Below are 22,514 nucleotides of genomic sequence, written 5' to 3'. Positions count from 1 at the left end.
GAAATGATGATAAGAAGGAAAATCAACCGAGAAGGAGAACTCCAATTTTTATTGGAAAAATAATCACATTTCGGTAGAGAATCAGCTGGAAGTTGAATTGTGAGAATTCAACTCTTTGTTTGTTAGTGGAATAAATCACTAATGGGTGGTTTAGGTAAAATGGGGAAATGGGAACTGCGCTATCGGAATAGAGGCATGTGCAATGTTCATAGTAGTCATACAATCCCATGCGTTCCATTGATTTTGGAAGGAAACCCCTTAACAAAGTAGCAATGTGTAGAAGAAGGAAGGGTTTCCCATTGCCACGCCACTGATTTGTTGCGGCAATGTTTGAATCATTTGTCAATAACATCAAATCAAATGCAAGCGGTTATGATTGATTGTTATCACCTTCCCTTCCCACCAAGAAATTTTAAGGGAGACTGAGAGGAGGAGAGCAGTGAGAGGGAGAAGGGAGAGGGAGAAGAGAGACAAACAGGGAGAAGGGAGAAGAGAGTGCGAAGGGAGAAGAGAGTGGGAAGACGAGAGGGAGAAGAGACGGAGAGAAGAAAAAAAATTCGGGAGGAAGAGACACGTCCCAACGGCTTCAAGTGGATGACTAGCAAAAATGGGCGGAATCCTGATTCCACAGTTTAAGCCTGAGGTGGTTTCATCCCTATTACATATGTCATTCAGATGAAGTTGGTGTACCACTAACAATTTATTTGAATGACCTAAGTACTCGAGATGAACTTCATCTCCTAATTCACGTTTCTTAAGTTTGATTGGTTTGGGCACCTACGTTCGCTCTCGGGCACGAAACGTTGTTCTTCGGCCCTTCTTTTAGCATTGTTGCCCATTTAATTGATTATTTTATGTTCTATGTGTCTAGCCAATTAATTCATTAAGTTGAATTTTCATTATTTTTAATATTTATTTATTTTTTACTATATATTCTATTGTTCACAATATATAGTACAAATGTCTGACTATTTTCAATTTTGATCATTTTTATATATTTTTTGTTTTAAATTTGATTGAATTGCTTATTTAAAGTTTTACATGATATATGTAACATACTTACGAAATAATATATATAATGGTGGATTAATATTAATAGCATTTTACATATTGTTAGAATTAACATTTTAATTGCTATTATTTTTTAATGTTAATTCTTTGCATGATTATTTAGTTGATTCCCTATCTCATTGATATTATATGTATCAATGTATTTGTATCAAGAATTTAAAATAATTACTTATTTATTTTAATTTCAATTTATTGATTTATATAAATCCAAATAAGTCAATATTTTTAAAAGAAACCATCCCCTCTTGGCCTCAAGCGGGTTAGTTCAAGACTAGTTTCACTATTGCCATCTATGTCGAAGATAAGGTTAGTATTTTTTACATCAATGGTGAGAAGTTGTTTGAAATTATGATACTAAAGTGGAATTTTATCATTTATTTTTACTATTTAATTATTTATATTGTTAACTTTTATATTATTATAATTTTTTTATAGAATTTTAAACTAATGTCTTAATATTTTTATTATATTTGAAATTCGAATTTGAGGAATGGATGACTTGGGCATTGTTAAGTGTGAAGGTTTTTTTGACTTTTCAAATTTAAAAAGAAAATTTATATTTTATTATTTACTTCTTATTTTAAGTTGTCTTAAATATTGCAATTTTATAATATTTACATACAATTAATTGTTATTTGTCTCATATAATTCAAATTAATGATTATTTTTACAATATTATTTATCATGTTCATTCAGTGTTAATAAGATAACCATTATATACGTAAAATTAATTAGTTGTTTAATTAACTTTATGTATATCTTAAAAATATTAATTGATAGTTTATTATATTCAAATTCTAATTAAATATTAATCTTATTTTTCCACAAAGAAAAAGAATCTGTCAACCCTAAAATGCACAAAGAAAAGAATCTGTTAACCCTAAAATCATTCTAATGGAGCTAAAAATGAAATTTGTTGCATTAAAAATAAATTAGCAATTTTGGTGAGAGCAAAATTTACATATGGCAAAGCTAGATTCAAAATACCACATTTTGAAATATATGCCACAGTTTTTAATATAAATACCACTATTTGGAAATATTCCTTAATAAAAATAATATTTAGTTTTCAAAGCGTTACTAATTTTTATTTATATAAAATACATTATTTTTTCAACCATGACACAAAATCTGAGCCGTCCATCCTCCCACATTTACACTTGCGATGGGGAAGATTCGGGAGGGGCGTACCGGAGTTTAAAAGCAGAGACCCGTTTTGACTCAGCCAGTGGCGGGCAATTCCCGGTGCCAGAGCCTTTCCCGCCATCTTGCTCCTCCCCGAGTAGAGGCTCTGCTCTCTGCGCCGGTTGTCTCCCCTGTTCCTTTATCGGCATATAGTCCCTTCATTCTCCTTCCGTGTCTTGTATGAATTCCTAGAAGACGATGGAGGAGTTTGGGGCTTTCAGTCAATCGAACCCAGTTCGCACCGGCGCGGGGATTGTTACCCGGGTTCGTTTGGAGAATTTCATGTGTCACTCTAGTTTGGAGATCGGTCTTGGGGAATGGGTCAATTTCATCACGGGTCAGAACGGAAGTATGTCAAAACTTACTCTTTCAGTAACCTACTATGTGAAATGTGCTTCTTAGAAGATCTAAGCTTTTTCATTTTGGTTTTGATGCTTAATTTTTATTTGCTTTTAGGTGGTAAAAGTGCAATTTTGACCGCGCTATGTATTGCATTCGGCTGCCGAGCCAAAGGCACGCAAAGGGCATCCACTCTGAAAGATTTTATAAAGACCGGTTGCAGGTGCTCGTTATCGTCTCAATTTTAGAACTATTCGATTTAGATGAATTTTAAGTTAACTAAGTGAATGTTCTCTTCCGGAACTCTAAAAAACCTGTCTTTTTCGTAGTCTACATTTGCGGGTTTTTTAATTTATTAATTTGATTATTAATTTTATGAAAACCGTGCGACGTTTTCCTGCAGTTATGCTCTTGTCCAAGTGGAACTCAAGAATCAGGGGGAAGATGCATTCAAGCTAGATATTTATGGTGGCCTCATAATAATAGAGCGTAGGATTACGGAGTCCTCTAGCACGACTGTTCTGAAGGACTGCCATGGTTACTACTCCTCATCGCTAGTTGTCCACTTTATTTGCATTTTTATTTGAAATATGTATAGATTCTATTGATGGAACACTACTACTTTGAGATATCCACTTTCCCATCTGGAGTAGTTATTGGACTAACATGATTGATTTGCATAGATTGCTATGAAAGTTTCAAGTTTTGTTTGTTAATTTTGTGCATGCAATTTTTCAGAATGTCACTAAATGAGCGCATCTTCTTACTCTGCTGACTTCGTTATATACTACTCATTTTTCAGGTAAAAAGGTTTCTCATCGGAAAGATGAACTTCATGAACTCGTGGAACACTTCAATGTGAGTACCTCACCTATTACTTCTTCTAATGATGTGTTGGCTTTCTCAAATTTGAAATGACCGGGTGTAAGTCTGATGCATGTGATGATTTGCTTCAGAAGTCAACCAGGAAAGCAAACCAGGAAAGCAAAACCTTGATTTGCAGCTTATTCTAATTACACGATACAGTCAAGACCATAATGTTAGATCAGTTCAGAGGGAGAAACTTTGTTATTGTGAATCATCTCTAGAAACTATGTTATTGTGAAACATCTCTACTGATTAGCTGGAGGGGATGGTGTGATCAGAGATGCTCTTTGTCTACTCTGCTCCCTTCGACTTTGGGGATGCTATTGTGGTGGAATTGAGAGCCCCCTATTGGAGGGAGTTATTCTCTATGTGGGAAGATTTTCTTTTTCTCTTAATTGTTAACGGGTACTCTGCAGTGGTCGTTAGCTGGGTTTGTCGGAAGAAACCCCCCCCCAATCCCTCAGGATGCTTTTTAATGTACATAGATGAAATTGAAGACTTATGTAAAAAACTTGATGTCTCTTAGCTGCACACCCTTGAAGTGCTAACAACATTGCTTATACCTTAGCTAGGGAAGGGGTTTTCCAGGCAGCATCTCTTTGTGGGAATCTCTCTTCCACTTTCATTCGGCCTTAGTGCTTCAGTTTGGGGTGCTGCTTTTGCTTTTGTTTCCTCTTGTTTGCTTTGAACTTGTACGTGTACTGTCCACTCCCTTGGGAGTTTTCTTAATGCAATCCTCTTTCTCCTTGTTATAATAAAAAGAACAAGATAACTGTTGGTTAAGAATGTTTTACGATCACTTGTAAGGTTTTAGTAGGTACTGAGAAAATCTCTTATACAAAAAGAAGCATAGAGGCACACCAGTATCGTTGAAAATTAAGAAGTCCCCAAGCAAAATAGAATATTGTAATACATGAATTAACTTGATTTGATTTCTATTGTAGAGATGTTAGGAGCCTGAACTGATATGACGTTATTGTTTAATTTCTTCTTTGGCAAGTGGTGGTGCATGTTAATCTTTTCATGGGTTATTCTTTTATTTTTTTCTTGTCCATGTTTGATATTTGGCTCCTCTCATTTGCCTGCTATCATGCATGCCATGCTTTGATTTGCAGATTGATGTTGAAAATCCATGCATCATCATGAGTCAAGATAAAAGCAGAGACTTTTTGCATTCCGGAAATGACAAAGAGAAATTCAAGGTGATCTCCTCATTCATGAATATAGTTGATGCTTTTACATTGTCTGATATCCAATTAACTATTTGGGCAGTTCCACTTTTTATTTTATGTTTGTCCTTGCTTGTTTTATTCAAGCTTATGGAACCGAAGTTACAGATTCTACATTTATTAGTTTTTTGGTTCTGGTATCTTCTGTATGTATTATCTTAGTTTTCTTTAACCATGCAGTTCTTTTTCAAAGCTACATTTCTTCAGCAAGTGGATGAATTATTACAAAACATCAAAGATCAATTGGATGCTGCAAATGCAATGTTGGATGAGTTGGAGTCTTCAATAAGACCCATTATGAAGGAACTCAAAGAGCTGCAATTGAAGATTAAAAGCATGGAACAGATGGAAGAAATATCTCAGAAAATACAACTGTTAAGAAAGAAGTTGGCATGGTCATGGGTATATGATGTTGATAAGGAAATCAAGGAACAGGGTGACAGGGTTCAAAAGTTGAAAGACCGAATTCCTGCTTGCCAGAAAAAAATTGATCGACTGTTGGTGAGGAAAATAATTTTTCAGTTTATTTTTATGTTGAGCATTATGTAGTTAAATGTTTTGAGTTGAAAGTAGTAAGTAAATTGCATTTCTATTTGCAGCACCTCATATGAGTATCATGGGCCTTAAAAAACCCTTTCCAAAAAGAGTTATAGTTTTGTAAAATAGATAGATGGAAGAGAGATTGAAGAGGAAGAGAGGAACAAATAGGTTTGCAAGGTGCAACCCAGTACATGGGGGAAAAGTAAGAAGATGGGAGAGGAAATAGAGAGAGAAAGAATATGGGAAACAACCAAAGGAGAGCTGCTTTAGAATCAGTCTCAAAATTTGAGCCTGACCCCCTTTATCATTTCACTCAAGTGGATTTATATTAAGAGAACAATAATCCCCTAAGTACAAAAACCCTTATATCTCACTCAATACAGATCAGAATTCAATGAGACTTCAAACATAAATACATGATTAGTAGTTTAACTTGCGGAAACATATGACATTCATATGAGAGGATGAAATGACCAAAATACCCCTATACCAGTATTCTAACATAAGTGATTATACTACTTGACAAAAATGCCCTTCAGGAGAAGACTTATATATCAATGAGTAAAAAGACTTTAAAACATGCAGAATTTACAAGTTAAACCGCACCAACTTTAAACAACTAATCTGGACGACTTTAACTAAAATATCCCTGATTTCTGACAAGTTCCTTATCTTATCTGATAATTTACTCCTTTTTTTCATCTCATGCATTATCAATGCTCTATAATGTCATAATATTCCATCTACCTGCATTCATTTTTTATATCTTTATCACTTGAATGGGCAGTGGAGTGATTACCTTTAGATTCACTGTACAGGCCAAGGTGGAGGCGTTGAAAAACCAACTCCTTGAGAGAAAAAGTCAAATTGCATCAATGATGGCAAAAACATCTGAAGTAAGGAGAATGAAAGATGAATTGCAGCATAATCTTTCCTTGGTATGGTGTTTCTTTTATTCTTCTCTCTCATGTTTCATTTGTTTCAATGGTCGTCCACAAATTTGTATGTTTCCAATTGGACACTTTGCTGATCATCCATAAGATGCCAAAAGCTTTCTTTCTTAGCTATGTAAATTCTATTTTGTAGGCAACAAAAAAAAGGCTTGAGGTTGAAGGAGAACATGGTCGTTGTACTAACGTTATCCAAAAGTTGCTCAAGCGAGTTGGATCTCTTGAGCAACAAGTTTATGATGCAGAACAACAACATGTCAAAAGTAGTCAGGTTCTTATCTTGTTCTTATTAGAAATTTTTGAGCTTATTTAGTTTTCTTTATTTTTTAGAAAAATATTTTCCTGTAGAAACTAGATTCATAGGATTTAGGTTGAGTAGGGACATTATTGTAAATAGGGGAGAGGGGTTTTTAAACCCCATACTGTCCAACACTTTAGTTTTTGCAAAATTCACATGTCATCGAAGCAAAGGTCCTAAGATGGAGAAGGAAAAGAAGACAAAAGAAGGAAAAGAAGATAGAGAAGAAGGGGAAGAAGAGGAAAAGAAAAAGATATGTTTCTCAGTTCTTTTGGATAAACTTTTTTTTTTTCATGTTGGTTAATTATTTCTTGCTACTCCCATCGAGTACTAGGGTTCTTGCTCTATTTTCAAGAGATTTTTTCCTTTCTTTTCTTTTTATTATCTTCTCAATTTTCCTTAGCTTGTCATGATCTCTCTCTCTTCCATCTCTTCTTTGAAATGACTCCCCAAGAATCTATGGCTTTCTTCCACTAACACCTTGCTTTCTATCCAATGTGAAGTTTCTTGATGTTTCTGGTGCCAAAATAGATCGGAGAGTTTTTGATTCTCTGTCCCATACAAGCTTGTTTCCATCTTTATGTTTGGCTGTAATAGCTAGAGAGTTGTCTGGCCGTTGCTTGTGTTCGTATTTCTGGGCAAATACAGGTCAGAGGCTGGATGTACAGAAGGGCTTATTCCTGTTTGATGCATAGTAGATCAAAGATCTATCTGCTTCAAGTGTCTATTTTTGTACTGGTTGTTGCCAAACTCATTGATATTGCCTTAGTTTGTTCTAAGAATATACTGTTTCCATCATGCTTTTTTTGTGTTTTCAAAATTTCATCTTTACCAGGACTCCACCATTGTAGTTGTATCATAGTAGAACACTGTTTTTGTGCTGGAGTCTGATGCAACTCGAGAGAGAAGAGAAGAAGCTACCTTCTAGACTTTGAGGGTGTAGTTCCTCCTTTGGCAAAAAAACTTGTTATCCCCCTCTCCCCCTCTCCCTTTCTCCTTATTCCCTGTTGCCAGTGCTACGCTCAACTAATTGTCCTGGGAAGGACAGCACTGTTGCTGCTCATGGTCCTCCTTCTGTGGGACCCAGGGTCTTTCCCATACTCCCCTTAGTCTCCTTAATTCCCCATTCTGCCCTTCTAGTGTACACCCGAGTTATCACGGATCTATCAGTAACCCCCCCATCCCCTGAGAGTCAGCTTGTCCTCAGGGTGGATGGTGGGAAATTGTGAGGATGGTATCATATGGTTCCCGTATTGCTTCAGAATCGGGAAGGTCTTGCCATTGTATGAGCACCTGAGGTGGACGTCGTGGAAGTTAGCTAGTGTTAAGGACTTTGGCTGGCTGGACAGAAAGGGTGAGGTCATCAGTGAAGCAGGTAGATGATGGCTGAGATGAGGGTGCTGTAGGAGTGGATTTCTTGAGCTAGCTGACATGAAATACCGATGGATTTTGGCTAAGGGGGTATATCTAATCTGTAGGTGACTGTATCAATCTTTTCTAGCACCTGGTAGGGGCCATAATAACGTGGACTGAGCTTCTTGTGGGGTTTGATGCCAAGGATTTGAGGCGGTATGGCTGGAGCTTAAGGTAAACAAAGTCACCTTCCTGAAATTGAACCTCTCGACAGTGACAGTCTGCATAAGATTTCATGCTGTTTTGGGCCTTGGCGAGGTTGTTTTTGAATTCTTGTAGGATGTGATCTCGCTCATTTGGTTGACTTCATGGACTGGGGAGAAGGTAAGGGAAGTGTACAGAGGTTTGAGGAGGGATTGTGGATCCCTCCCGTAGATTGCCTTGAATGGGGTCATCTCTGCTGCCCTATGGTATGTGGTGTTATACCAGAATTCTGCCCAAGGAATCCGTTTGGGCTAGGATTTGGATGACCACTCACAAAGCATCGAAAGTTTGTTGCCAAACATCAGTTCACAACCTCGGTTTGTCCATCTATCTGTGGATGATATGTGGAGCTCATACGGAGTTTTGTGCTGGAGAGAGAGAAGAGTTCCTTCCAGAAATGGCTGGTGAAGACATTGTCTCAGTTGGAAACCATGTATCGTTGGAAACCATGTAAGCGAATAATTTCCTTGGCAAAGAGGGCAGCAATCTGTTTGGCAGTATAGGGGTGACTAAGGGGGAGGAAGTGGCTGTATTTGTTAATTTGTCCACCACCACCAGGACAGTGTTATAGCCCCGAGCTTTTGGAAGTCCACCTAAAAAATAAAGGACATGTCGTCTCACAATTGAAGAGGGATTGGGAATGGTTGGAGTAACCCTGCTGGTGTGAGGTTGTTGCATTTGTTTATTTGGCAAACTTTACAAGACTTCACATAATGTTGTACATCCTTCTTAAGACCCATCTAGTACAGCACGCTGGCCAGTTTTTTATAGGTGTGGAGATATCCAAAGTGGCCATTGGAAGGAGAGGAGTGAAACTCCTTGAGTAGGCACGGAATGCATGCTGATAAAGGAGGAAGAACTAGGAGGTTTTTTGAACATGAAGCAGCCGTTGACAAGAGTGTAGTGAGGGTGGCTCGTGGGGTTGACCAACTTGTCTTGGTGGATTTGCCGGAGGTGGTCATCTTGCTGAATTTCATGTTCTAGTTCCTCAAGTCCTGCAAAACATGCAAAGGAGAGGGTGGATAAAGTGAGGGATTCCTCCTTCCATGACAAGGTGTCAACCACCCTGTTGTCATGGCCTGGTTTGTATTGAATCTCGAAGTCAAAGCCCATGAGTTTGGCAACCCACTTCTGCTGTTCTCTGACCATCACTGGCTGTTCCCATAAGAAACGGAGACTGCGTTGCTCAGTCCTAATTATAAAATGCCGTCCCATGAGGTAAGGCCTCCATTTCTGGACAGCCAAAACCATGGTCATGAGCTCTTTCATATACTGATTTTAATTGCGCTTTATTTAAAAGGGCTTGGCTGAAGTCTTCTTTGTTGAGGACTGCCTTGATTCCTTTCCCAGAGGCGTTGGTCTTGAGAATGATTGTCTTGGAGAAGTCTGGCATGGCAAGAACGGGCACCGTGGTCATTGCAGTATTTAACTGATCAAAGGCTGCCTGTGCGTCTTGATCCCACAAGGAGTCCTTCCTGAATAGTCGGGTGAGAGGTGCTGCAATTTTTCTGTAATCCTTCACAAATTGACGGTAATAAACTGTGAGACTGAGAAATCCCTATAAGCTCTTAACATCCTGAGGTACCTCCCACCGGAGCATTCCCTCCACTTTTGAAGAATTAATCGATACCCTGTTGCCGAAAATCAGATGTCCTAGAGAATCCAGCTGCAACTTGCTGAAAGAGCACTTATTACGGTTGAGTACTAAGTGATTGTCCCCTAATATCTGAAGAGTCTTCCTGAAGTGGACTAAATGGTTGGCAAGGTAAGTACTATAATGAGAATATCATCAAAGAAGACGAGGATGAAATTAAGGAGATACGGCTGGAAGATCTGATTAATCAGTGCTTGGAAGGTTGAGGGGGCATTGGTGAGACCAAATGGCATGACCAGATTCGTAATGCCCTTCATGTGTTTGGAATGCCGTTTTGGGAATATCCTCTGCTCGCACCCGGATTTGATAGTATCCTGACTTCAAGTCTAGTTTGGTGAATACCTTGGCACCTCCTAACTCATCCAACAACTCCTCAATGGTAGGAATGGGAAACTTGTCGAGAACGGTGATTTTGTTGAGAGCTTTGTAATCAACGCAAAAGTGCCATCCCTCGTCCTTCTTCCAGACCAACAAGATTGGGCTAGAGAAGGGGCCGGTGCTAGGTTGTATGATGCCGGCCACAAGCATCTCCTTTACAGTCCGCTCTATTTCAGTTTTCTGATAGAGTGGGTACTTGTAAGACCGGATATATGGGGGGTTGGCTATGAGCCTGTAGGGGAATGAAGTGGTGATATGGTCAAGCTGGTGGTAACTCTTTGAGTTTAAAAAACCTTGGGAAACTCAACGAGGAGGTTAAAGAGTGCTGCTGGAGTTTTTGTGGCTGGGCTCACATCTTGTTGGGAAGTGCTGCTGTATTCCAGCAAACAACCTTGTCCTTCCTGAATTATGATTTTGGTTATCACCTTCAAAGAGACTTTGATTGAGGACAGAGATAGTTCCCTTTGAAATTTCACCTTCCTCCCATTAACTTCGAACTTCATGAAGAGGTTTTACCAGTTTAGACAGGCTTCTCCCAATAATTGAAGTAGGCCATGCCTAAGACGCCCTCGACACCCTCCAAGGTGAATAGGTAGAAATGCTTCTTAATCTGCACTCCTTGGATGTCCAGCTCGAGGTGGGGACAAATGCCATCGCTGCAAATATAGTGACCATCCACCACTGACACGATGAAGGTGCGGTTGCGAAGCATTTACCGTCCCAATTCTTAGACCAAGGAAGTGCTGATGAAATTATGGCTGGCCTTGCTATCTATGAGCACCACCACCTGTCTCTCGCCGATGAATCTGCACAATTTCAGTGTGCTGGTGGTGGTGATGCCACCACGTAAGGCGTCAATGACATGGTGATGATGCTGGTCAGGGTTGTCCATTCGGCTTTCGGTAGAACTTCCACTTACATCGCTCTTTCGTTGCTGTCGCCATTCCTGGCAAGGATCATCACATTCAACTGATGTAGGCGGCATCGATGACTGGGATGGAATTTTTCGTTGCATTCGAAATAGAGGCCACAATTGTGCCTTTCTTGCGCCTCTGCCTCTGAGAGCCGGTGAAGGGCTGGCCTCCGTCTTGTTGGAGGTGGTGAGAAGGTGGACGGGGGCTGAGCTTGTCGTTGTGGCATCGTTGTGAAGGGGGGTACTGGCAGAGCTTTGCCCATTTTACCCATGGGGGTGATTTGGGATGAAGTGGGGTCGATTGTCTCGGTGCCACGTCCCAACCCCACCCATCTGAGCCCCACTCCACTTATTCCCTCTCACTCGAGCCAGGCTGAATTTTGTTCATCAATTTGGTGAGCCATCTCCATGAGTCGACAAGCGAACTTGGCGGGTTGACTCACAGCTCGGCTCTAACCAATTAGCTAACGAGTCCCCCGTTTCCTGTCGCATTACTTAACATCCTGGCTCGAAATTCCTTCGGTAGCTCTCGGATGGCTACTACGTTGGATTTCAGCTCTTCCATTCCGTTTTTCAGTCCTGATACCTTCTTTTCCACAGATTCCATTCTCCGATCCATTTTCGACTTCACCATGTCCAGGTTCGTCCCACTTTGATGCCAGATGAAGAAACTTGTGAGAGAAGAGAAGAAGCTCCCTGCTAGACTTCAAGGGTCTAGTTCCTCCTTTGCCAAAAAAAAAAAAAAAACTCGTTATCCCCCTCTTCGCCCTTCTTTTCTCCTTATCCCTGTTGCCAGTGCTACACTCAACTAACTGTCCAGGGAAGGACAGCACTGTTGCTGCTCGATGGTCCTCCTTCTGTGGGACCCAGGGCCCTTCCCATACTCCCCTTAGTCTCCTTAATTCCCCTTGCCAATGAATTCAGTTTAATGACACACCTGACTGCTTGTCTTTCTACCCAATCAGACCAGGAACTCTGTCATTGCTGGCTAGACTCCTGCTGTTAGGGTTTAGAGTCTAAGTATGAACTTGTCCATTTTCTCCCCTTATTCCAAGACCATTAGAAGACCATTCCAAACAGCATTCGTAGGGTATGTTTTTCCATATGGTTCCAGCCCTCACATACATAACCAAAAGGCTGATTTTTGGTATATCCTGTTTCTATTTTGATTTGTGTCTTGTTGATATGAAGCTGCTTTGTTAGAATTACTATTTTTTCATCCTCATATCACTTATATAGTTGGAACATATATGAAGAGGTGAAGTCACTGCAACACCATAGGGCTTTTGGTTTGAATTTTACCATAAAAAGATTGGTAGATGGGTTGCAGAAGTTCTTTGCTGCATGGTCAGTCTTGAGGACTTGGAGTGTATGAAGGGTTCTTACGCAACTTACCACATAGTCAAAGCTTCTGTTTTTTTGGAGGGGCCTCACGGTTGTCGTCTGTGACTTCGTTGCTTAATATGATGTGTGTCAATGTGTCAAATATGAAGCTTCTTCTCTGATGGGCCTTTTGCTGCCCTTTTCTATTCCCCAACAAGTTTGAGAGGATGTCTCAATGGGTTTTCTTGAAGGGTTACCTCCCTCTCCAGAATGCACAATAATCTTTGTGGTGGTTGATCTCTTCACTATATACACACATTTTTGTGCCCTCAAATGCCCTTTTTTTAATTGCAAACTGGCTGAAGTTTATGCTCAACAGATTGTCAAATTGCATGGCATGCCTAGGTCAATTACCTCTTACTGGGAATTGATTTTCTTAATCTCCTTTTGGAAGGAGTACTTTGCATTGCAAGGGACTATATAAAAAATGTCCACAGCTTACTAACTGCAAACGGATGGCCAAATGGAGGTTCTCAACCACTGTTTGGAAATTTACCTACGTTGTATTGTAGGGGAGAAGCCATGAGATTAGAGTCGGTTTTATGGTGGGCTAAGTTTGCATATAACACTGCTTTCCTTACGGTTATTAAGACCTCCATTCCAAGCTCTTTACGATAGGTCACTTCCCACACTTCTTCGTTTGAATTGGATATCACTCATGTGCTTGATCTTGAGCATACCTTGCTGGATAGAGATAAAGCTTTGAAGTGCCTCAAGCATCACCTTGCTCATGCTCAAAACCATATGAAGAATTACCATGACAAGAAGCACAAAGAGAGAATTTCAGGTGAATGACATGGTTTATCTCATCTTCACCATTATCGCCAGCTGTCCATTGCGGCTGGTCGCTGTCATAAGTTGGCCAATAGATTTTATGGCCCCTTTTGTGTTTGCGAAATATTGGGTAGTTGGCTTATAAGCTAGAATTACCATTGGATGTGTCAGTCTATCTTGTCTTCCATGTCTATCATCTTAAACTACACTACTGAGTGACACCTTTTCTTCCACTCTTCTTGGGAGACTCATCTTTTCCTCTGCAAACTGTAGCTGTCTTAAAGAAGTACCATGTTCGTCACAAAAGCCGTTTAAAGATGGAGTTGCTGGTGCAGTGGGATAAAGTTCCCCTTGAAGATTGAGCTTGGGAGCTCGAGAATGAGTTCTTAGCTTGATTTCCAGATTTTGAAACTTGAGGACAAGGTTCTTTGAAAGGGGGGTAGACTGATATATGCTGGTAATTTATTGGTTTAATTAGGTTTAAAATAGTCTTTTTCTTGTACAGGTATGAGAATAATATCAATAAAAGAGAGGGTGAGTGTGAGGGTGGCGTGAGTGGTAGAATTAGGATTTGGCGTGGGTTGGAGTTGGAGGGAGAATTGTCATAGAAAGTGGAGTTGGTGGGAGAATTAATATAGAAAGTGGAGTTGGTTTTGATTTAGAATTGGATGGAGAATTGATTAAGTAGAGTTGGTGTGGGGGTTTAGAATTGTAAGAACCTATAACATGGGATAAGATTTGATTTAGCATGAAGACTCCTTGTTCAAAAGGGAAACTAAGAGTTATGATGAGCTTAAATAGTGCATTTAATGTGCGGCAAGAACTGCCAAACAATTTTCTTGGGCATGCTTTCTCTTTGTATCCATGAGTTTTTTTCTTCTCTTCTTTCAACTTTCATGCACACTTTCTCTCTGAATTCCGAGATTAACAATCAGTAATCAACATTCAAAAAAACTTGTGGTTGCAGATTTGAATGCCTGTTTTAATTACCGCCACAAGGTTTAGATGTTCAATTGTTTTAATTTATTTATTATGAGCAGCACTTTAAATTGCCAATTCCTCTCCGTTTTTGACTTTTGCTGCTGCTGCCGAAGGTTCTTGACCACACATTAATGTCTGAGTTTGAGACACAGAAAATGGAAAGTGGCTTGGTAGCCTATGTTAGATTTCTGGTTATATTCCATCAGCCTACAGTGAGGAAGGCCGACAGTCTGTCCATCGCACAGTGTTTCGACTTGTCAGATTGACTTGCAACTTGGGCGAGTCTACCTGGATTCAGAGGTTGCTGAGCTGTACGGGTAGTAAGACACAGAAAATGGAAAGTGGCTTTGGTGGCATGTGTTGGATTTCTGGTTATACTCCATTAGCCTACAGTGAGGAAGGCCAGCAATCTGTCCATTGCATGGTTTTCTGACTTGTCAGGCTGGCTTCCGATTTAGGTGAGTGTACCTGGATTCAGAGGTTGTTGTGCAACACCTAGGGGGGGGGGTTCCCTTGATGGGCCTTAGACTTGCCTTGGTCTTGGATGATTCAAACTAACTCGGATCAATTTGAGTCGGATTTCGAGGTGACTGAGTCCACAAACCGTGCACTATCACTGCATTTGAGTCCGACTTGTAGGAGTTTATGGTGATCTGGAAGCATCCTACCTCTTATTACTTTTACTGAAAACAACTCGAGGTTTCTTCTCCATTGAACTTTAAAATTTTCGTTTTCTCATCAATAAACCTTGTGCTCTAATTAGTAGGTGATGTTGATATGTTGTGGTCAATTTTTGTGTCAGTTTATGAAATGTCAATTATAGTGGTTGATTCTGATGGTAAGGTTATGTGGTAATTTTTTGGTCAGTTTGATATTCATTTTTTGGTGGTTCAATTGTTGCGGTCTCATATTGTTGTGCATTTTGGCTTGTTCATGTATTGTTCTAAGTGAATTCTCTCGTAAGTTTTTATAATATCTGAATTTTCTCTTTGACTTGTGTTCCATTCCATCTTTGATTGTGAAGGTGGGTATAAGTAGTGATTCTCTCTGTGACACTCTGCTACCCTTAGGTGGGTGGCCTTTTGCTATCGTTAGGTGGCTGGTTTCCTGCTACTGGATTTAAGTTGGTAGTTTCCTACTATTCTTCTTTAATGGGTTTTCTGTTATTGTCCTTTAATTACTGGTTTTTGCTGCTGTTAGGTGATTGTGGCACTGTTTGAGCTCTAATGGACCCAAATTGGGTTGTCTCTACTTTAAATTTTATGTGGTTAAAATTTTACCACACTGTCTTGAAGTTCTTCCTACTTAGCGACTATTACCGCTACTTTATGCTCAAAATCATGTCATATGTTGATTTTGGATTTCCTTATTGTGTCACCCATATATTACTACCTTTTTCTTGTGTTCTATCCTTCTGTTAAAGCTGTGAGAGTCCTCTTCACTATTTGTCTATTTTATATGTCTTGTCCATATGGATGACTTGAGGTGGTGTGTAATCAAGGGGGAGTTGAACAAAGTTGAGTGTTTTCTTTTATGCTCAAATTGTGGGGTAATGACATATACTCCGTATCTTGAGTGGGAGAAAGAATTTGTAAGTACTGGTGTTGTTGAAGTTTAGTCCAAGATCAACCCTCATGTGCAAGCTTAATATATGAAGCCATATGAAATGACAAACAACAAGGTGTCTATCAAATCAAAGCCACATAGCGATGACAAGTCAACTTTTAAAGACTATTTTGGTGTGTTTTTTCTTATGCTTAGAATGGGGAATAATTTTAGACATATTTCATTACAAGCTAAAGTTATACGCTCTAGAGGGGGAGTATTAGAAGTTTTAATTTGAGTTCATTTAGTTTTTTTTTAAATTTTTTAGGAAAGTATTTTCGTATGGAAACTTGATTCATAGGGTTTACAGGAAGTAGGGACATTATAATAAGTTTTTCTATTGATTAAGTGATAAATAGGGGAGATGGGTCTTTAAACCCTAATCACTCCAAAACATTGGGTTTTCAAATTTCACAATTTTTATTAACTAAAAAAGCTTTTCTTTTGTCTTTATAATCATTATCAGCTTTGTTAAGTTGGGTCCAAGGCCCATCCCGAAATGACTGGCCACCTGAGGAAGCTTCTTTTCCAACTAATAAACTCAAGATCTTTGTACTCACTAATCCATGTGGGACTATTCCTTAACACTCTCCCTCATGTGTAGACCCTCTTTTTGTGGCTCTACAAGTGGATAGTTTAGGTGTAGGCTTTTGTGGCTCTACAAGTGGATAGTTTAGGTGTAGGCCCTCTTTTGTGGCTCTACAAGTAGATAGTTTAGGTGCAGGCCCACATATGAGTACCTGCTCTGATACCATGTTAAGTTGGGTCCAAGGCTCATCCCAAAATGACTAGCCACCTTAGGAAGAGTCTTTCCCAACTAATAAACTCAAGATCTTTGTACTCACTAATCTATGTGGGACTATTCCTTAACAAGCTTCATTGTGTCTAGTGGAGATAAATGGATCAACAAAATATTGTGACAAGCATAGAATATTGTTTTAAATTAGCATACATGAGGTAGTTCTAAGAAATAAATACATTTGTTCTTTGGCAATTTTTTGTTTTGGGGGTGTACACTTCACTCTTATAGAAGATTGATTTGATTGTACTTTGAAGGCTGAAGAAACTGAGATTGAAGAAAAGCTTATGGGACTTCAGGATGAGATTGAAAAAATTGATGCAAGTTTTGGAAGGTCTGTGACAAAATAATAATAATATTTAAATTCTAAATTATAAGAATTTAAATGGAAAATTAGACACTCTTATTCAAATTCTAAAATATATTACATTTTCAGGTTAAAGGAAGAAGAGAATGCACTATCTGAAAAGCTATCAAGGGCAACGAATGTTGTCCAACAAATCACTGAAGAGGTGCAAGATTCATGTATTTACGTCATGCTTTTCCTTGTGTTTTTCTTTGCCATATCAGTTTCTTGCTATCATTTTCATTCTCAGGGTTTGTATCCAATAACTCGCTTTTATATTCCTTAGATTATTATTATCTTTGATATTTGTAGATTGAAGAGAAGGAGATCAAGTATCGTGATCTTTGTTCTAACATCCGTGACCTTCAACGGCATAAGACAAACAAGGTTACCTGTGACTAGAATGCATATATCTTTATTTGCATCTGTCAATCATGTGTAGCAAGTCTGACATGAACTATTTATCAGGTAACAGCTTTTGGGGGGGAGAGAGTGATTAATCTTCTACGCTCAATTGAGCAGCATCATGATAAATTTAGTAGACCTCCTATCGGTCCTATTGGAGCCCATGTTGTGAGTTTTGGATCTCAGGCTTGCCTTATTCCTTATCTTCTTCTTTTAGTCTCCAATGTTAAAATATACCAATGTTTATTCTGTATTATGAATCAATGTGGTGATTGTAAGTAGCTGTCAAGATCTAAAACCCTGACACTTTGTGGTCGGAATGCTGTGCAACAGACAATGGTTAATGATGATAAATGGGGTTTGGCTATTGAAACGGCGATAGGGAAGCTGTTAAATGCCTTTATTGTTACAGATCACAGAGATTCTCTTTTATTAAGAAGATGTGCTAAAGGAGCAAACTATCACAACCTTGACATCATCATTTATGATTTCTCTAAACCAAAGTAAGAATGTAGTTTTTTTAATAAATTATTTTTAATATTTATGTTGCATTTGATGACTAATGTGCTATTTTATGTTATTCTTTCTGGAATATGGTATCGGTTAATCTGTTTACCTTCTTGTTTTCATTAACAATGATGGTGATCTTTCAGGTTAAACATCCCCAATCACATGCTTCCTCAGACAAATCACCCAACTGTTCTTTCTGTTATACAATCCCATAATCCTACAGTACTCAACGTCTTGGTTGATATGGTTTGTATTCCCACTCAGTGTAAAGCTAGAACGGAAGCTCTGTTTAAATATATTAGATATTTTTAGTGCAAATTATCACCTCTCATAGACTAAGATGAATATTCTATTTTCTTTTCTTTTCCTAGTTTTCATTTGTTGCTTGTGGCTAGATATTTAATTAGTTATTCAAGAGAATTGGTTGATTTGCTTATTTACAGGCTAGTGCTGAAAGGCAAGTGCTTGTTGAAGATTATAACATGGGAAAATCTGTTACATTTGATCAAAGAATTTCTAATCTCAAGGATGTCTATACATCAGATGGATTTAGAATGTGAGTCTTTTGAGAATCTTGACTTGTATCCTCTTGCAGCTCTGATATCTATTTATATTTACTAATAATTTGCTATATTCTGTCTGTACGAGTTCTTGACAGGTTCTCAAGAGGTTCTGTCCAAACTGTTTTACCTCCAAATAAGAGGGTTAGAACTGGTCGATTGTGCAGTTCATATGAGGACCGGATCCGTTCCTTGGAATCAGAAGCTTCTGCCATGAAGGAATACTCTCAAGAATATCTCTGTAAGAAAAGAAAAGCAGAGGAAGCATGTCAGGAATTTGGTATTGAACTCCAGAATGTAAAGGTAGCAATGGGTAGTGATGATTGTATTTCCTTTTATTTATATATGTTAAGTTTGGCAGGTTGTTCCGAACATTACTAGACAAAGTTAGGAGGCATGGATAAGTATAGGATCTTTTCAAGCCCAAAACATTGTGAGACTATTCTCTCACACAGTAACTCTCACTCTCAGATAATCAGTGTGTGGCATGGAGTACATTTATAACTGTAGACTGGTAGGCGTTTCTGCCCATCAATCCTGCCTCTCCTGTCCAGGCCTAGACCAACAACCTTGTTCACGATATGAATAACATACGTTTATGGGCCAGAGAGTAATAACACTGATGCCACACAAAACACAAACATGGGCTTGGGTTGACAGTGATACCTTATTAAACTTGTGCTGGTCCCTCCAAAAATAGCTAGCCTAAGTTGGGAAACCTCTTCCTTGTGAATAAGCATAGGATCCTTTCAAGCCCTTACCAATGCGAGATTATTCTCCAAAATAACAACTCTGACTCTTTAGACAATTAGCCTGAGCTGTGCTGTACATTTATAACTATAAACTGGTAGGCCTTTCTACCCACCTACACTATATAAGTGTAATATTCAAAAGAATGATTCAACCATGAAGAAAGAATTCAAATATGGAGCTGTGTTATTGTTATTTATTTAATTGTTATGTTTTATTCTGTTTTTTTTCAGAAAAGACGTTTTAATGCAGAAAGGGAACTAAAGTCAAAGCAACAATCTTTCAGAGATCTGAAAAATTCCTATGCTTCTGAGGCTAGTTTTGGTGATGCTGCTAATGTTCATCACCTTCAGCAGGAAATTCTGGTTCGTTGTTGCAAGAAAAAAAATATTTTATGTACTCTTGTTTTGCCTATTGTTTTAACACTTGTCATTTTTTCTTATTTAATGTTGGAATCTCTCTTTAGAAAGTGAAAGAAGAAATTCATGAAAAAGAAGTCATTTTAGACAGTTTGCAAGAGAGGATGGCTGAGTCAGAAGAAAAGGCTAAAAATTTTAAATTGGCTTTTGAGACATTATGTGGTATGCAAGTGAATCTTTCCTTTCCCATATGTGTATGGTTGTCATTTCATAAAATATGAAGTCATGTTTGTGTAGCTTTTTGTTAATCATTTCCTTCTGTTATGAAAAATTTAGAGTCAGCAAAAGGGGAGATTGAGGCCTTTGAAGAAGCTGAGCGTGAGCTGTTGTCAATTGAAGAAGAATTGCGTGCAGCAGAGATGGTATGCATCTTGTTGTTCCCTCATTATTCTTAAGCTAATTCTCCTAAAAAATTGTCAAGTGCTGAAAACCAGTTTCACTTTCATTAGGAGAAGGCTCATTATGAAGGGGTTATGGAGAAGAAGGTTCTTCATGACATTAAAGCTGCAGAAGCAGAATATGAAGATCTTCAGTGCAAACGTCAGGTGCTCACTGTTCTCTTAGCTTTCTTGAGACTATAGATCTTGGTTGTTCATCTTTTCTTCTGATGGAATTTTCAGAGCATCCTATTGTAACTTGTTTTTTTTTTTTTTTTTTTTTTTAATCAAGATGATAATATATTAACCAAAAGAAAGATTACAAAATAAGAGGGCCTCCTGTTACAACCAGAGCAGGGAGGGAGGTCCTGTGTTTAGCAAGCCTGTCAGCCAAAGAATTGGTAGAATGGGAAACATGTGACCATGTACAAGTAAGGTCGGCAGCGAGGTTAGAAACACGATGATAAATATGCCAGTGTCTCCAAGGAGGAGTAGCAACAGTGGAGCACCGGTGGATGATCACGCTGGAATCCCCTTCAGCAATGAGGGGGCCGTGAAGATGTCCACTGAAGGTGGCTAACCCATGGTATAAGGCCAGGAGCTCTGCAGCAATAGAATCCTAATCACCCATAGGGCCAACATAGGAGAACAAAATATTACCAGAGGCATCCCTGATGACCCAACCAAACCCAGCTGGCCCGGGTTTCCCTGAGCACTTCCATTAAAATTTAGTTTATAAACTCCTTGGGGAGGGGCGACCAGGGGATACAGGTTGAAGGCTTCCGCTTCCAGCCATTTGAGCAGTGCACCATCAATTTGTTCTCAGAGAGGTACTACTGAAAGTGCTGAAGGCATCCTTTGTGTGAATCCAAGCTGAGATGTGTCCCACAATCGAATCAGTGATCAACTTGGTTGAGAGAGATTTTGAATTAAACCACCTGCTGTTTCTCTCCTGCCATAGAAGCCAAGGAATGTATCTGAGGCAGGTAGAGGCCATCATACAACCCAACTTGGGCAGGGAGATATGTTGGAGGCATTGACAAACATCAGTTAAGAGCTGAGGCATACAAAAAGTAATGCCAAGGCGCTGTAAGATCTGGGATCAAACTCTCCAAGAGAAATGTCAATGGAGCAGCAGGTGCTGGATAGTTTCATCTTTTTGGGAGCACATGGGACAGAGTTTGCATGGCGTGACATTTCCTCTTCTTCTAAGATTATCTTCCGTGAGAATCCGACCATGGAGAGCGCACCACAGAAAGAATTGTATCTTTGGAGGAGCCAATATCTTCCAGGCCGTAGAGCTAATGTGAGGAGGTTGGGGATCAAGTCTGCTGGTGATAAGTAGATAAGCGGAGGAGACCGAAAATATTCCATTGGGGTCGGGTGTCCAAATGATTTTATCCAAGGTGGTGAGGCAAATGTCCATGCTTTGAAGGTCAAATAAGTATTGGAGGGCTAAAATAGCCTTCGAATCAGTGAGTCCACACCGAAAATGGAAATTCCAGCATCCAGGGGAGGCCTAAAAATCAGCAACCATGGCATTCTGAGAGGAGCAAATGGGGAGCGGGGGGCATAAGATCTGCCCGGATCCATGCCATTACACCAACGATCAGACCAAAATCGGATTGTTTCACCATTGCCAACATAGAAATTGATCCTGACTCTAAAGAAGTTGAGTAGAGGATAGAGGGAACGTCAAAGAGGCGAAAGACGACATTGGTCACCACTAGTGATCCACCATCTCCCATCTAACCGAAGGTTCATAGCCACCAGAGGTCTCCGACTAGCATTCAGATAGATATTGAAGCGCCAAAACCATTTCAAAAGGCAAGCCGAATTCATGTTTCTTGTTAGATGAAGACCAAGCCCGCCCAAAGCTTTGGGTTGACAAACATCCCCCCAATTGACTAGGTGATATTTCAAGACATCACTGGCGCTATGCCACATGAACCTCTTACGGATTCGATCAATACGGATGCATATTTCCACCAGACAGTGAAAAAAAGAGAGGAAGAAAATAGGAATTCCAGCAATAGCAGCCCGGAGGAGGGTGGACCTCCTAGTAGAAGAAAGAAAGCGACCCCGTCATGTAGCCAGCCGTTGTTCCAAATTTTCTATGACTGGATTCTAGAGCTGCTTGAGCGGTCTTCCAATGAAGAGGGGAAGTGCTAGATGCGAGGCTGGGATGGTCCCAATCTGAAAACCGAGAAGCTCGACCATGCTATGAAGGGTGTTTTCATGAATATTGAAGCCGAATAAGGAGATTTTGCTCCAACTGATTTTCTGACCTGAAGTCAACTAAAAGAGCCCGAGAAGAGATTTAATACGCTGAGCCTCTTCAACAATGCCAATGGCGAATAAGATGGTGTCATCCACAAATTGTAGTAGGGGGATATCAAGGTCAGCCTGGGAGGATATTGGTTGGAGTCATCCAGCCGTTTTAGCTGCGTGGACTAATCTAGAAAGATACTTCACCATTAAGTTGAAGAGTAAGGGAGAAAGCGGGTCCCCCTGTCAAATGCATCTAGACCCCTTGAAGTATCCCGGAGCACTGTTGTTAAGTA

The 22,514-nt window shown here is 39.4% G+C and overlaps 1 protein-coding gene across 1 annotated transcript in view; it reads left to right on the top strand.

Annotated features, from left to right (window-relative positions):
* Nucleotides 1-2,325: 2,325 nt before the first annotated feature.
* Nucleotides 2,326-22,514, top strand: part of LOC137948533 (structural maintenance of chromosomes protein 6B-like) — a 44,925-nt gene continuing 24,736 nt past the window's right edge. The window contains exons 1-20 of the mRNA XM_068794617.1: nucleotides 2,326-2,605; nucleotides 2,713-2,818; nucleotides 2,999-3,132; nucleotides 3,398-3,453; nucleotides 4,578-4,664; nucleotides 4,872-5,192; nucleotides 6,050-6,169; nucleotides 6,318-6,452; nucleotides 16,841-16,917; nucleotides 17,020-17,095; nucleotides 17,242-17,316; nucleotides 17,398-17,502; nucleotides 17,668-17,837; nucleotides 17,988-18,090; nucleotides 18,288-18,400; nucleotides 18,503-18,707; nucleotides 19,388-19,519; nucleotides 19,621-19,735; nucleotides 19,850-19,935; nucleotides 20,023-20,118. Coding sequence (XP_068650718.1) covers nucleotides 2,455-2,605; nucleotides 2,713-2,818; nucleotides 2,999-3,132; nucleotides 3,398-3,453; nucleotides 4,578-4,664; nucleotides 4,872-5,192; nucleotides 6,050-6,169; nucleotides 6,318-6,452; nucleotides 16,841-16,917; nucleotides 17,020-17,095; nucleotides 17,242-17,316; nucleotides 17,398-17,502; nucleotides 17,668-17,837; nucleotides 17,988-18,090; nucleotides 18,288-18,400; nucleotides 18,503-18,707; nucleotides 19,388-19,519; nucleotides 19,621-19,735; nucleotides 19,850-19,935; nucleotides 20,023-20,118 — 2,463 coding nt within the window. The 5' untranslated portion in view covers nucleotides 2,326-2,454. The remainder of the gene's footprint in view (nucleotides 2,606-2,712; nucleotides 2,819-2,998; nucleotides 3,133-3,397; nucleotides 3,454-4,577; nucleotides 4,665-4,871; nucleotides 5,193-6,049; nucleotides 6,170-6,317; nucleotides 6,453-16,840; nucleotides 16,918-17,019; nucleotides 17,096-17,241; nucleotides 17,317-17,397; nucleotides 17,503-17,667; nucleotides 17,838-17,987; nucleotides 18,091-18,287; nucleotides 18,401-18,502; nucleotides 18,708-19,387; nucleotides 19,520-19,620; nucleotides 19,736-19,849; nucleotides 19,936-20,022; nucleotides 20,119-22,514) is intronic.

Source organism: Aristolochia californica, unplaced genomic scaffold, assembly GCF_029961685.1.
Source record: "Aristolochia californica isolate CCGP_79_NKW_82.1479 unplaced genomic scaffold, dmAriCali1.0.hap1 SCAF_13, whole genome shotgun sequence".
NCBI lineage: Eukaryota > Viridiplantae > Streptophyta > Magnoliopsida > Piperales > Aristolochiaceae > Aristolochia > Aristolochia californica.
Note: the sequence above shows the minus strand (reverse complement) of the source record. Positions and strands in the feature narration are given on the sequence as shown.